The sequence below is a fragment of the Miscanthus floridulus genome, chromosome 2 (genome assembly GCF_019320115.1).
Source record: "Miscanthus floridulus cultivar M001 chromosome 2, ASM1932011v1, whole genome shotgun sequence".
Classification (NCBI taxonomy): Eukaryota; Viridiplantae; Streptophyta; class Magnoliopsida; order Poales; family Poaceae; genus Miscanthus; species Miscanthus floridulus.
Window position 1 is genome coordinate 59472445 of NC_089581.1, and position 12666 is coordinate 59485110.

Here is a 12666-nt window from a genome sequence, read left to right on the forward strand (position 1 = left end):
GGTCCTCAATCAACACAGGCGGAACAAGTGCAATCCAAGCCTCGCTCGAATGTCTAAGCAAGTCCAGATCCAAAGTACCATTCCGCCCGATCTCCAATTATCATTCATATATATTCCATGTGACAGTAATATAATAACAATAATAATATCTTTCCTATCTCTCGCGAGTGATAGGTAATCACTCGACTTCTACCGGATCCTAAGCATAGCAATCTACACAATCATGACATACTAGTAGGACTCATAGGATAAGGATATATATATATATATATGCAAGTTGTTTTCATTCAACTCCTTAAAACTTAATGAACAAGCATAAGATAAAGTGCAGAATAATAGGAGTTATGCACCGGGCTTGCCTGGGTAAGATATAACTGAAAGTTAGCATTCCATCATGGTGACATGATCATCAAGGCACCATCTTTTCTGCTACTTTGGTTGACTCCATGATCCATCGTTGTTCCTATTATGATATACGTGGATGCAACGTAGAGACGCAAATAATCAACGACAACTGCAACTCTAAAATACGATTATGCTCCGCAAGCTAACGAGCTAGCTTTAATGACTAATGTACTAGTCTATGTATCCACGTCATCAAGTAAGGCCTCGCCTCCAAAAAAATGTTTTAGTTCTAAAATCCCAAGGTGTTTCGGCATTTTATTGATTAAACATATATATTCGAACTAGGGCTCATTTAGCTACCTTAGCGAACTAATTATTATAGAGCTACAAAAATTATAGTGAGCACCTAATAATATTAGGAATTTACTGTGAAAGTTTCAGAGCTAACACTATCACCAATTTATAACAAAAATTCCTTCAAGTTTATATCTTAACAACATTAAGCATCTCAAATTAATTAGATCACTTATGAAAATATTATAAAACTATATGAACAAAATATACTAGCAGGTAGATCATGATTTTAGGAACCTAACAAAATTTGTTTCACAATTTTCGGTTAACTACACAATTTTATATTGAATTTATAAGTTTACCTTAGAGACTAAATTAGAAAATGCTTAGAAAAGGAAAAAGGGTCGTGGCAACCATTTGGTCCAGTAGCCCGGCTTGGCCCAACAAGAAATGTGGGCACGCGCAGCAGGTCAGCCCAGCAATGGACCAAGGCCGAGGGCGCCCGCGCGCGATGATGGCTTTGTAGAAAAGCCCCTGTGCTTTTAAATAATAACATGACTACTATGCCCACTATTCCTAGCGTTAGTAGTCTTGCAACTAAACCCTCGGATGTTTTCACCTTTACCACGAGGAGGTCCCTAGGGATCCCCACGCGCATCGGCGCAGTAGCCGACGGCATAAGGCGGTTACACCGGGCAACCTAGGCGTGGTATGACAAAAGTAAGAGGCCGACCACCATCTATAGCTAAACGCGCAAGGATGGGTGGCGGTAAGGGACTCGGAGGCGCACTATCGTGGGCTGCAGCGGCGAGTGGCTATCTGTGGCAGCAGCACGATTGTTCTAGCAACCTAAGGTTCTATGGGGGTGGTAGGGATAGCGGGTAATCACTAGTAGCTCACCAGAATTCATGCTGTGGTGGCGGTTGAGGCGAAGGAGCACCAAGGTGGCCTAGTCACGTGCGCGTAGTGATATCGGTGGCGCTCCAAGGTTGACACCGACACATCCGGTCCTCACTCGCGTTGTTCCTGGTCAAACGAAGATGAGCAACAACACAAGGAGACCAAGGTGAGCTCATAGGAACAACTAGTTGAACCCCTACCGAGGGGTAGGGCCTTACCCCCAAGTCATGCTCTATTTCAGAGATGTGATGACCGGTGGCCATGGAAACACTAAATTCGTCAGCGTCGAGGCGAGGCAAAGCCTTAATAGGGGTCAGCTAGCTAGTTGACTCCCCAGGCCACTTGCTGGTTGAAAGAATTGAATTATGAAGCTTTGAGCTAAGCGAATCGAGAGGCAGAGCGTGTGGTGCACCTGTTGTGGTCATGTCGTGGAGAAAAGCATGCGGATGAGCTCGAGCAGTAGGGCATGTTAAAGCGAGGCTCCGGTCAATGGTGGCAGAGCGAGGTCGTGCACATAGGTGATGAGACCAGGCGGCTTGGCGCGACGCGCTTGAATTGGAGCGGCTAGACCCGAGCCTATCGCACCGGCATCAGCTAGCGAGGGCAAGCGAGGTAGGGAGGCATCCCATCGCCACCCTGAAGCAGTGGTCAGCTGACCCAGACATGGCGAGCGACGACACGGACTCACGGTAGGTGAATCGTAGGCAGGGCGATTGCCACGTAGCCATGGCAACAACGGCCCCGACCACAGCCCGACCCCGCATGCGGATCAGCGATCAAAATGGCATGCACACATGGCGATAGCGAGGGCACCTGACAACAGCATCGCGATGATGCCTCTCCACATGACCGCACAATGGCTGCACCAGCGTAGCGTAGTGGCAGCCCTTCGACATGGCGTAGCGGTGCGCACAGAAGCGCGATAGCGAGGTGGGGCAGCAGCGTGATGGCCAGCAGCTGCACGACGATGACAGCGGCCCACTAGGCCGGCCATGGCCAACCCACGGCCATACAGGCTGACCGGGCATCGGCACTGCTGCGCGTGGAACTCGGCTAGCTGTGCGACGTGAGCGGCCGCGCAAGGTGACCGTGCGCACAGGCCAGGCACATGACGTGCATGAATTTTAAAGCGAAGCAAAGGATGCCGATGATCTCAACCAAAGTTCAACCAATCCTACTAACCTAAAGTCGACACTACTAGCTAAATAGCAGAGCAATTGTCATGACTCAAAAGCAACTAGAGAGGGAGATAAAAGGATGCCAACTTGGGTTCATCGCTGGAGTGCCGATTCACGAACAGAGCACCAATAACCTGGTTTACAGCGCGTTCCAACAAAGTTTGGGTAATTTTTACAAGAGCAACGTGACATCCAACACAACTTCGACCTATGTCATGCTCAAGCACTCACTTTGATGCAATCAACAATACCAAAACATGTAGCTAGTGTTTAAATATTTTTGTTAGAAATTAAATATCAAAATAACATTGTCTTACTACATTTCCATACTTAGAAAATTTAAGGATTTCAGTTGGGGTTAAGCAACCATTAACTCTTTTATCGCAATTTTTAATAGGTATAAACCTTGTTAACTTCAACCAACAAATACTTCATGCAAAAGTCCATACCTTATACTAATCCAAAGGAGCAAAATATTTAAGCACCATTTAATTATTTTGCTCAATATAATTCGCCCAAAATGGTATTTTTACAATAGTTCAAGTGTTTGCCGACTTAACGAAAAGAGCTTATCTTAACATCAAATTTGGTTTTTGAGCTCCCAAGAGCACTAGTTAACACTATTTATTTTGTTTTTTCTTAACCACAAAAGTGAGTCACATAGGATTCGCTTATTATTTCACGTGCGTTATAAAATTTTAAAACCCGAAAACTTGTTTGGCTAATTCCTCTCGGACCTAAATCTTGGTGCTAAGCAAGCTCATAACATCAGGGGTATTACAATCTTCCCCCTTAAAATAATCTCGTCCTGAGATTCGAAACAAGAATCAGAAAGGAAAAAATGCGATTACACTTCACAGATCTAAAATTACACGGAAGATTACACGACATCGAACACTAAACCACACCGGGATTTAGAGATACACGGTTAAGATCAACCTAGTACAACCAAGGCTTAATCCACAAGTTGAGATAGACGGGGACAATGGGGAAACAACAAGGAAATGATTATCCAAAACATGACGTATGTCCAACAGATTCAGAAACAGGAGACTAATAACTCAAACATTGTGAACCCTAAGACCAAACTAACCAAAAGTGGACTTGAACTTCTTCGACGAAAAGCAGATCCCTCCTTCTCAGATTTCGCAATCACCTCTGACTGGCGACCCTAGTTTTACGAGCGACGGGTGGATCCCGTAGCTCTGCTTTGGATTCAAGGGGATGGGGATGAAGGAGAGGCATACAAGGTGGCATCTTATAGCTTGGTGGGTGGAGGTGGGGCGTAGCGCACCGGAAGTGAAGGCAGCGTGGATGGAAGACATCAAGACACTGATGGTTCATGAGGTGAGGAAAAAGTAGGCCATGGTGCACTCCCTGCGCGACCTTGAGTGGAGGGAGGAAAAAGGAGAGGAGAGGGGGTTCGCTCGATGAGAAGGCGTGCAGGCGGCCGTGTCCCCAAAAGAGGAAAACAGGAGGGGGGAGGTCTGGTACGGGGACGGGGGGCGAGGATCGAGAGCTGACAGGATGCCGGGAAAAAGGAAAATGCACAGCTAGTGAGTATGGTGGATGCAGCATAATGTCGTGGTTACACGAGAACGGGGTATTAGTGGACCCTAACACTAACAGCGTCCGTAGGTGTCTGCTGCCTCGCCTCGGTGTCTCCTCCTCCTCCCGGTGCTGGCTGGGCATCCGTCGCCTCGTTCCTCTCTTCTCGATGCTGGTGATGTTCGGGGGCGGTGCAAGCCCCATGTGGATGCGCGAAACGGTGCGAAAAAAGGACTGCAGGTGTGGGCGTCCAGACGCCCCGTCCATCCGGACGTCGAGGCACTAGCAAGCCCGATTTAGCAAGCTAAATCTGAGTTTATGTGTGTGTCATAAGCATGTGGGTTGTATTCTAACTTTTACAATCTCACAATCAGATGTGCATGATAACCACTTGTTTAAACTGTAGTAATTTTTTCATATGTGATTATATTGATTATAATATATAGTATTTATGGGCCTTGAGATTTATATATCTCTATCGTTTATGTTTATGAGCCTGTTAGGTCTTTATAAAACCCAATACAAATAGGGCGACCCTATTAGGCCTCCAAAATTTTAGAGCCCATACGAGCCTAACATAGCACTGAGCAGTGAAGAGTTTGTTTTGTTTTTTTTCCTCGAAAAACATGCAGGAGAGTTGCACTTTAGTATATTAAGAAGAAGACCCTAAACTACACCTACACACTTCTGACCTAGACCCTGATTGTGATTATATACGAGTTAGAATACATTTCTTGCAATGATACCAAGTTCAATTCTTATAGCGAACGAGCCGATGGCTCAGTGGTGACTGGTGAGAGTATGTTTAGCGGAGGCCCCATAGCCTGGGTTCGAGCCCCGCTCGGCGTAGGCTTCGCACCGGTTTTTTTCCCATTTTATTTGTAGCCTCAAGCGGAAATGTTTCACAACAGTCAGGATGATAGGTACTTCTTAACCACAGTGTGTGTCTTTAGGAAGTTCAGATACTTGTACTTCAAGTATTGAGAAAAAAAATCAATTCTTATATATTTGATTCGGTGGCCTAAAATCCTTTGCCAAAGTTGTGTTTTTTTGAACTGCCAAAGTTAAGTACACGCGGGATCTCTCTCACTGCCATTTCAATTCCAGCCCACGCATGGGAAAGCTCCGGGGCCAGAACACAGGCCCGCCGGCAGCCGCCGCCTCCCTCCGCTTCGCCGCGCTCCTCAAGTCGTGCGGCCGCACCGGTGACATCCGCCGCGGCCGCGCCCTCCATGCGCGCCTCTTGCTCACCGGCGCAGCTGCCACGTCCACCTTCCTCGCCAACCACCTCATCACCATGTACTCCCACTGCGCCGACGCGGCCTCCGCCGTCCGCGTGTTCGGCGTCTTACCCCGCCCCAACCTTGTCTCCTGGACGACGCTCATCTCGGGTCTCGTCCAGAACTCCATGCACCACGACGCGCTCGCCGCCTTCGCCGCCATGCGCCGCGTGCACGTCGCCCCCACGCAGTTTGCGCTCTCCAGCGCCGCGCGCGCCGCAGCCGCACTCTCCGCCCCGCGCCCCGGCGCGCAGCTGCACTGCATCGGCATCAGGCTTGGCTTTGACACTGAGCTCTTCGTCGCGAGCAACCTTGCGGACATGTACTCCAAGTGCGGGATCCTTGACGAGGCGTGCAGGGTATTTGAACAAATGCCTCACAGGGATGCCGTCACGTGGACTACCATGATCGACGGCTATGCAAAGAACGGGAGCCTCGAGGATACTATTCTGGCTTTCCGGGATATGAAATGTGAGGGACTGGTTGGAGCTGACCAGCATGTCTTCTGCAGTGCGTTGAGTGCATCAGGAGGGCTCAAGGATGGATGGTTTGGTCGAAGCCTGCATTGTTGTATAATTAAGGCTGGGTTTGAACTGGAGACTGTTGTGAGGAATGCGCTATTGGACATGTATGCTAAGTCTGGGGATTTGGAGAGTGCCTCTCGTGTGGTGAAGATTGATCCTGGAGGTTGGAATGTTGTGTCAGGCACCTCACTGATTGACGGTTACATTGAGGCTGATCGTATTGAGGAGGCTCTTGAGACGTATACTGAGTTGGGGAGGCAAGGTGTCGAGCCCAATGAATTCACTTTCTCGAGCATGATTAAGGGTTGTGCCATGCAAGATCTGCTCGAACAAGGTGCTCAGCTGCATGCTCAAGTCATCAAGACAAGTTTGATCAGTGACTCATTTGTTGGTTCCACCCTTGTGTATATGTATGGAAAATGTGGCCTCATAAGTTTGTCCCTTCAGTTATTTAATGAGATTGGATACCAAACTGAGGCCGCCTGGAATGCGGTTATAAATGTATATGCACAGCACGGTCATGGTTGGGGGGCAATCCAAGCTTTTGACAGGATGATTGCAAGTGGTATCAGGCCAAATCACATTACATTTGTCTGCCTCCTGACTGCATGCAGTCATGCTGGATTAGTGGACGAAGGACTGGAATATTTTTACTCTATGAAGGATGCACATGGTATTGAGCCTAAAGAGGAGCATTATTCATGTATCATTGATATGTATGGTCGAGCTGGGAGACTAGATGAAGCAGAAAAATTCATAAGTGAGATGCCTATCAAACCCAATGCGTATGGTTGGTGCTCCTTGCTTGGAGCATGCCGGATGCGAGGAAACAAGGAGCTGGGAGAGGTTGCTGCGCAGAATCTTATGAAGCTTGATCCCGATAACACCGGTATTCATGTATCCCTTTCTGGGATATACGCATCATTGGGCCAATGGGAGGATGTGAAGTCAGTCAGGAAGTTGACGAAGGATAGCAGTATTAAAAAACTGCCCGGTTTTAGCTAGGTCAATGCTAACAAGAAAACACGTGTTTGGATCTGAGGTTTGGTAACACCCGAGCAGATACACAAAATTTTAGCTGATCTCTTTCTCTTGCTGCAGCGGAGTTGGCATTTGGTCGGCTCGGCTGTCCAGTCTCTATTGCTGTAGCAGTATGGCAATAGGCCACCTCTAGTACATTAGTTGGTAGCTATTACATCAGCCATGTCTTGGTAGTGGGTTAATCTAAGCTTTGTATTGCTAGTACTGGGAGTAGTTGGTGTACCTTAGGAGTAGGTAGTTGGTGTACTCGCCAACAACTATGTATCTGGTAGAGGTACTAGTACTGGTATATATATCACATCTAAGGCAATACAAAAGTTCAGTTTGCCACATCCAGAAGCAGAGCTTTCGGCCAGCACTGGGCTTGTGCCGTGTGTGTGTGAGCTGTTCTCAATATCTTCTTCTACCTCTAGCCATAGTGAGTGAGTGTGCTGGTAAGCTTACTGCTTACCTGTGCAGGGCAGCTGAGGGACCAACAAAAATGCTTGAGGAACTCTCCAGAAGGATAAAGGAGGAAGGTTATGTCCCAGACACAATCTCCTTGCCACTTAACGTTGAAGATAGAAAAAACGAGAGGCTTCTGCGCTATCACAGTGAGAGGATTGCCGTTGATTTTGCTTTGATAAGCATGCCAGCTACAAAACCAATCATCGTGAAGAAGAATTTGCAGATCTGTGTAGACTGCCATTCTGCATTGAAGTTCATTTCTAAGGCAGAAAGCAGGGATATTATCATTAGAGATAATTCTAAGGTTCCACCATTTTGTGAAAGTGAGGTGTTCCTGTGGAAATTACTGGTGACTAACTCTTATCCATCACTTATTTCCTGATTTCTTCCATTGGCATAGAAAGGATACAGACGGCATTCTTACATTGCTGCCAGCTGGTCGTTTCACAATGCTTATACTCGATATCACATTGCAACTGCATGTGAATGTACAGTTACCAGATATAACCATTTTGATGCTGCAGACAAAATATACAGTTACCAGATATAACAATCTCAAGGACAGAAAATGGAAAATGAGACCAAGTGGTGATGAATTCAGACCTGAGCCTTGAGAATTGATTTGCAAACTTACAAAAACTACGTCAAGTAAGCTTCAGATGCCTGATGGAATTGAATCCTAGTGTTTCTCTCTCTTATTCTATAACAGTAACACGACTAATTGACATTTGAACATCGTTAGTGCTCAGTTAACTAACATATTTGGCCTAATACTCTAGTAAGACTAGCTATGGGAGGTTACTGGAAATGAGACCAAGTGGAACTGAATTATTTAATACATTTTGCAAAAAAAACTCTTTTTTTGAATTTTTTATGAAAAGTCCAAATTGGACAAAAAATTGACAAAAAACCAAAATTTTGTATGACCAAATGAGAACGTGTATTTGAAGTGAGCCACCAGGGTCGATTAAGCTCTAGCTTGGCCTTGTTGGAAATCACTCCCTCTCCTTTCTTCAGTGTTTATCACAAACACACATCATGAAATCACTCCCTCTGTCTTCAGTGTTTATCACAAACACTAGGGAATCAATCCCTCTGTCTTCGGTGTTTATCACAAACACTTGGGAATCACTCCCTCTATCTTCAGTTTTTATCACAAACACTAGGGAATCACTACCTCTGTCTTCAGTGTTTATCACAAACATTTAGGAAATCACTCCTATATTCAGTTTTTATCACAAACACACACTAGGAAATCTCTCTCTCTCTCTCTCTCGGTTGATGCAGCTCTCTCAGTCCTCACCATTTTCTCATACATATAGCTAATATAATACACCTGTCCATGCTATCCTCCTAATTACTGCAGTCATAACTCCTATGATTGCATATTATTCTCCTTAACTACTAGCTGAAAATCTGCTAGTACTAAAAACTGCATCTAGACACAATGAACTTGGACACATGCATGGACAGGATTAGCTAACAGGCCCTTGGCTGGAACTGTCATATCCTTGAATTAGAAAAGTTGTTTGCACGCTTTACTTAGGGTGAGACCTGTTGGCCCCTGGATCTCCGGCAAGGGTGAGCCGACTGCTCACCAGTGTTGTCGACCACACACTATGGCTAGAGGTAGAAGAAGGGAGGGAGAACAGAGCGCACACACAGCACAAGCACCAGCATTGGCTGGAGCTCTGCAGAGGAGATGGCAATACTGAACTCGCTCCCTTTACTGAGTTGCAGTGAAAAACTATATATACAACTCTACCCATCTAATCACAGTACACAGACATGTCAGGCTGCCATGCTGCTACAGTGACTAGATGTGACAGCAGGCCTGACTTTGACGCCTGCCCTGCTATGACTACAGTGTGGCAGGAGAGCCTTTCGGCGCCTGCCCCTACAGCGGTTACAACGCAGCAGTAGGAAGCCTTTCGGCGCCTATCCTTGCCGCGCATTCATACAGGGAGCAGCAGATTACTTAACAAGACCTTTAGTTCCACATATTGCCTGTCCAGTTATACTTTTCAAATGAAAGTTCCTGTTCTGAGCTGAGTCTCTAAGATAAATCTCCCAGTCTAAGATAACCTGTTGGTTAGTAAAAAAGGTACTGACAGGATCTGATTGATTAGTTCGTTCAGTATGATCAGCCAATGCATTTGAGAATACTGAATATTCAAGGACATAGTTGAAAAACTTTGCTTCGCAATCAATGTGATTGATCAATTCTCTCTCTTCAATGTACATATACCATATTAACATGGTATCTATGATGTTTCACATTACAAAACTATGTGCATCATCTCAGCTCTGGAATTACATGCTGAAGATATTTAAATGACTTCTCATAGCTGACAAAGCCCATGAACCAAAAATCAAAGCCATCAACAGTAACTACATCAATATACTTCTCGTCTGGATTGTATAAATTTTCCCGCACTGAAGCACTCTTTATCCTCTTTGTGGGGATCAACACCTGCAGAAGGTACATATTTTATTAGCTTTAACTCAAGTATGTCCGATATCTTTAGGCCACATTTTCTATCTGATAAACTTCAGGTACACATATTGAGAAAGAGATTTTGCTTCAATTACCTTGTAAGGCACCCTTGTACTGCCTCCTTTGGGAGACAAGAAATTCAAAGGCCTATCACTATGGAAAGCAATCTTCTTAGTTGAGATGAAAAGCATTCCAGCTATTGGACCAGCTGTGGTTGAAAGATAGCATTGGAAAGCCTTCAGTAGTTTCTCATCTTTATCGACTGCAAAGTATTCTCTGAAGACTTTATCAATACTGCCAGCTTGGAGAACCTTTACACCGAAGCTTAGTTTCCCTTTTATAGTTTCTGAAATTTTTGGTCCCAGAGTTACTGCAAAGAAAAAAGATTTATTAGTGATGAACATTTTATTTTATATCAACATAACACAACTTTGTTTGTGAAAAAGGACAATGGTTGGATTCTTACAGTGTTCTTTGAACCCTTGCATGTAGTTATCTGTTTTATGGCCCAGTTTGTTCATTCGATAAATGAAGGAACTCTTCTTATCTGTATCATCGAAAGGATATCAAGTCAGTATGGGCACAGAAAGTTTTTTTTGTGAAGGAAGAACTGGGAAATCAGGTTGCGAGATTCTTACTTTTTTTATGAACCAAGGCAGAACAGGAAGGTTTTCCTTGTCTTTCCTCATCGACATATGCAAACGAAGTCAATGGAATTCCAATGACGTGCTCCTGGGTGAAACTCTCCATTGCTTGGAGAAGCTCTATCTACAAATCTGCTTTGATGCTAGGAGACTTCTCTTTGCCTGTGAGAAGTTGATGCCTGCGTGCTCAGAGTCCGAGCCATATGGGGGCATTTATAAGGTGAAGCCACCAAAAAGGCAACTTTATTCCAGGGAACAATGTGGCGTAACCGAATCAGCACTTGATGCTGCATACTCATCATCGCCTCATCAGGAACAAAAGCAAAGCCTGCTTTCTTGACAAAGGAATGGGCATGAGCAGAACAGCTGGAGCTTTCAGCCCAGCCAATGAGGAGGTGCCAATGCTTTCCTTTCCTACTACACTTTCTATTGCTAATTGATTAGCACAAGGTGCTGACGATGCAGTTGGTGACAAGCTTATAGTTGCTTTTGTACATTGTAAGGTTCTGATGAGTGAAAAATATAGGTTTTGCTAATAATATAATGAAGACACCTAGTGCATAACCGGTTCTTTTCCCCATTTCAGGAAATAGGATGATGGAGAGTGGAGAGGAAAGTAAAACAAACACGTGGTTGGTTCAAACCTGAAACCAAACTACCTGTATACATTTGGTTCCGGTGCATGTTTCCCTTTCATGCATACTTGTGAAGGTTTTGGAATCTCAAATAATCTAGAAAAATATGCACATTTATATGACAAGATGAATGTCAACTGTGTGTTGGAGATGTGGGTTTGATAATCTGCCACTTAGTGTGGAGCAGAAGAGTAACAGAAACTAAAAGATCCTTTCTGCTATGTACTCATCGACACATATTTGTGTAACTACATTCAGAACCTAACCATACTTACGAACACATGCGGGGAAGGAAACGCACAGATGCTTTAGGTCCTGTTCGTTTCGCTGAAATTTGGCTTATGCTGACTTGTTATGAGAGGAAAATACTGTTCATTCGCTGAAATTTGGCTTATGTTTTCGGTACTGCTAATGTGGCAATTTGACCTTTTGAGTTCAGTATGGCCTTGTTGATCCATGATATGTAAAGTTGACTATTTGGCATCAATAATGCCATGCTTGCCTCATCACCTTACGAGTTTGTTTTCTTTAAATCTCAAAGCTGTTTGCAGTAATTTACTGTTCCTTAATACGAAACTGCTGACCAATGGCCAAAAAAAAAGTTCTGTTGAGCCTTTCGGTTCAAGATCCTCCTTTTAGCTGTGACTCGACACTAATGGGCCTTTTCACTTGCACCTGTGGGACACAACATTATGAATCTTAAACAAACTTATAAAAGGTATTTCCCTGTCATGTTCATGGTTTAGGAACATGGTGGCCCAGGTAATGGGCTCGGACTTGTGAATGATGTGTAACGGGACTCATCTGATGTGTCAACTAGTCGATTTCTGCAAATATGGACTGAAGAATACAATAATCTTGCTTTGTTCCAGGTCTCCGTTCCATTTTCCATGCCAGGTGTTGACCTGACATACGTTGAACCTACACACAACCTCGTCAGAGAGGAGATATTGCTCGATAAAGCCACTGGTTGGTGATTGGTTTATAGGTGTGTTATATTAGAGATATTGTATCTGCCCTTTGTCACTTTTGATCTGACGTAGTGACATGTGGCCATGTGGGCTGCGGAAAGTCCATTGACCATTGTACATGAATATTAGCTAAGACCCAGTCATAGTTACCTGGCTCTGCATTCTATTCATCAATGTGTCAAATGAACTGTGACGTGATAAGCAATCCATATAGATAAACAGTAACCATTTGTCGATAAATGATGACGGTACAGGATTGTGGTCTGCTGTGGTTGCCTGAAACCCAATCCAGCGTGGGGAAGGGGTACAATCCCCTGAACTATCATTTTATTTAATTATGTAGTTTTATCTTCTAGACCTTA

The 12666-nt window shown here is 44.7% G+C and overlaps 2 protein-coding genes across 2 annotated transcripts; one reads left to right on the forward strand and one right to left on the reverse strand.

Annotated features, from left to right (window-relative positions):
• The first annotated feature begins 5321 nt into the window (after positions 1 to 5321).
• On the forward strand, positions 5322 to 7132 carry LOC136538927 (pentatricopeptide repeat-containing protein At4g14850-like). Its single transcript, XM_066530851.1, has one exon. It carries the CDS (start codon positions 5380 to 5382, stop codon positions 7072 to 7074), a length of 1695 nt encoding a protein of 564 aa, XP_066386948.1. The 5' UTR covers positions 5322 to 5379; the 3' UTR covers positions 7075 to 7132.
• Positions 7133 to 9742: 2610 nt separating this feature from the next.
• On the reverse strand, positions 9743 to 10867 carry LOC136538928 (GEM-like protein 7). Its single transcript, XM_066530852.1, has 4 exons — positions 10693 to 10867; positions 10521 to 10601; positions 10150 to 10424; positions 9743 to 10030 (listed from the first exon to the last, which is right to left on the reverse strand). The coding sequence occupies exons 1-4, from the start codon at positions 10802 to 10804 to the stop codon at positions 9854 to 9856; spliced, it is 645 nt and encodes a 214-aa protein (XP_066386949.1). The 5' UTR covers positions 10805 to 10867; the 3' UTR covers positions 9743 to 9853.
• Between the last annotated feature and the right edge of the window lie 1799 nt (positions 10868 to 12666).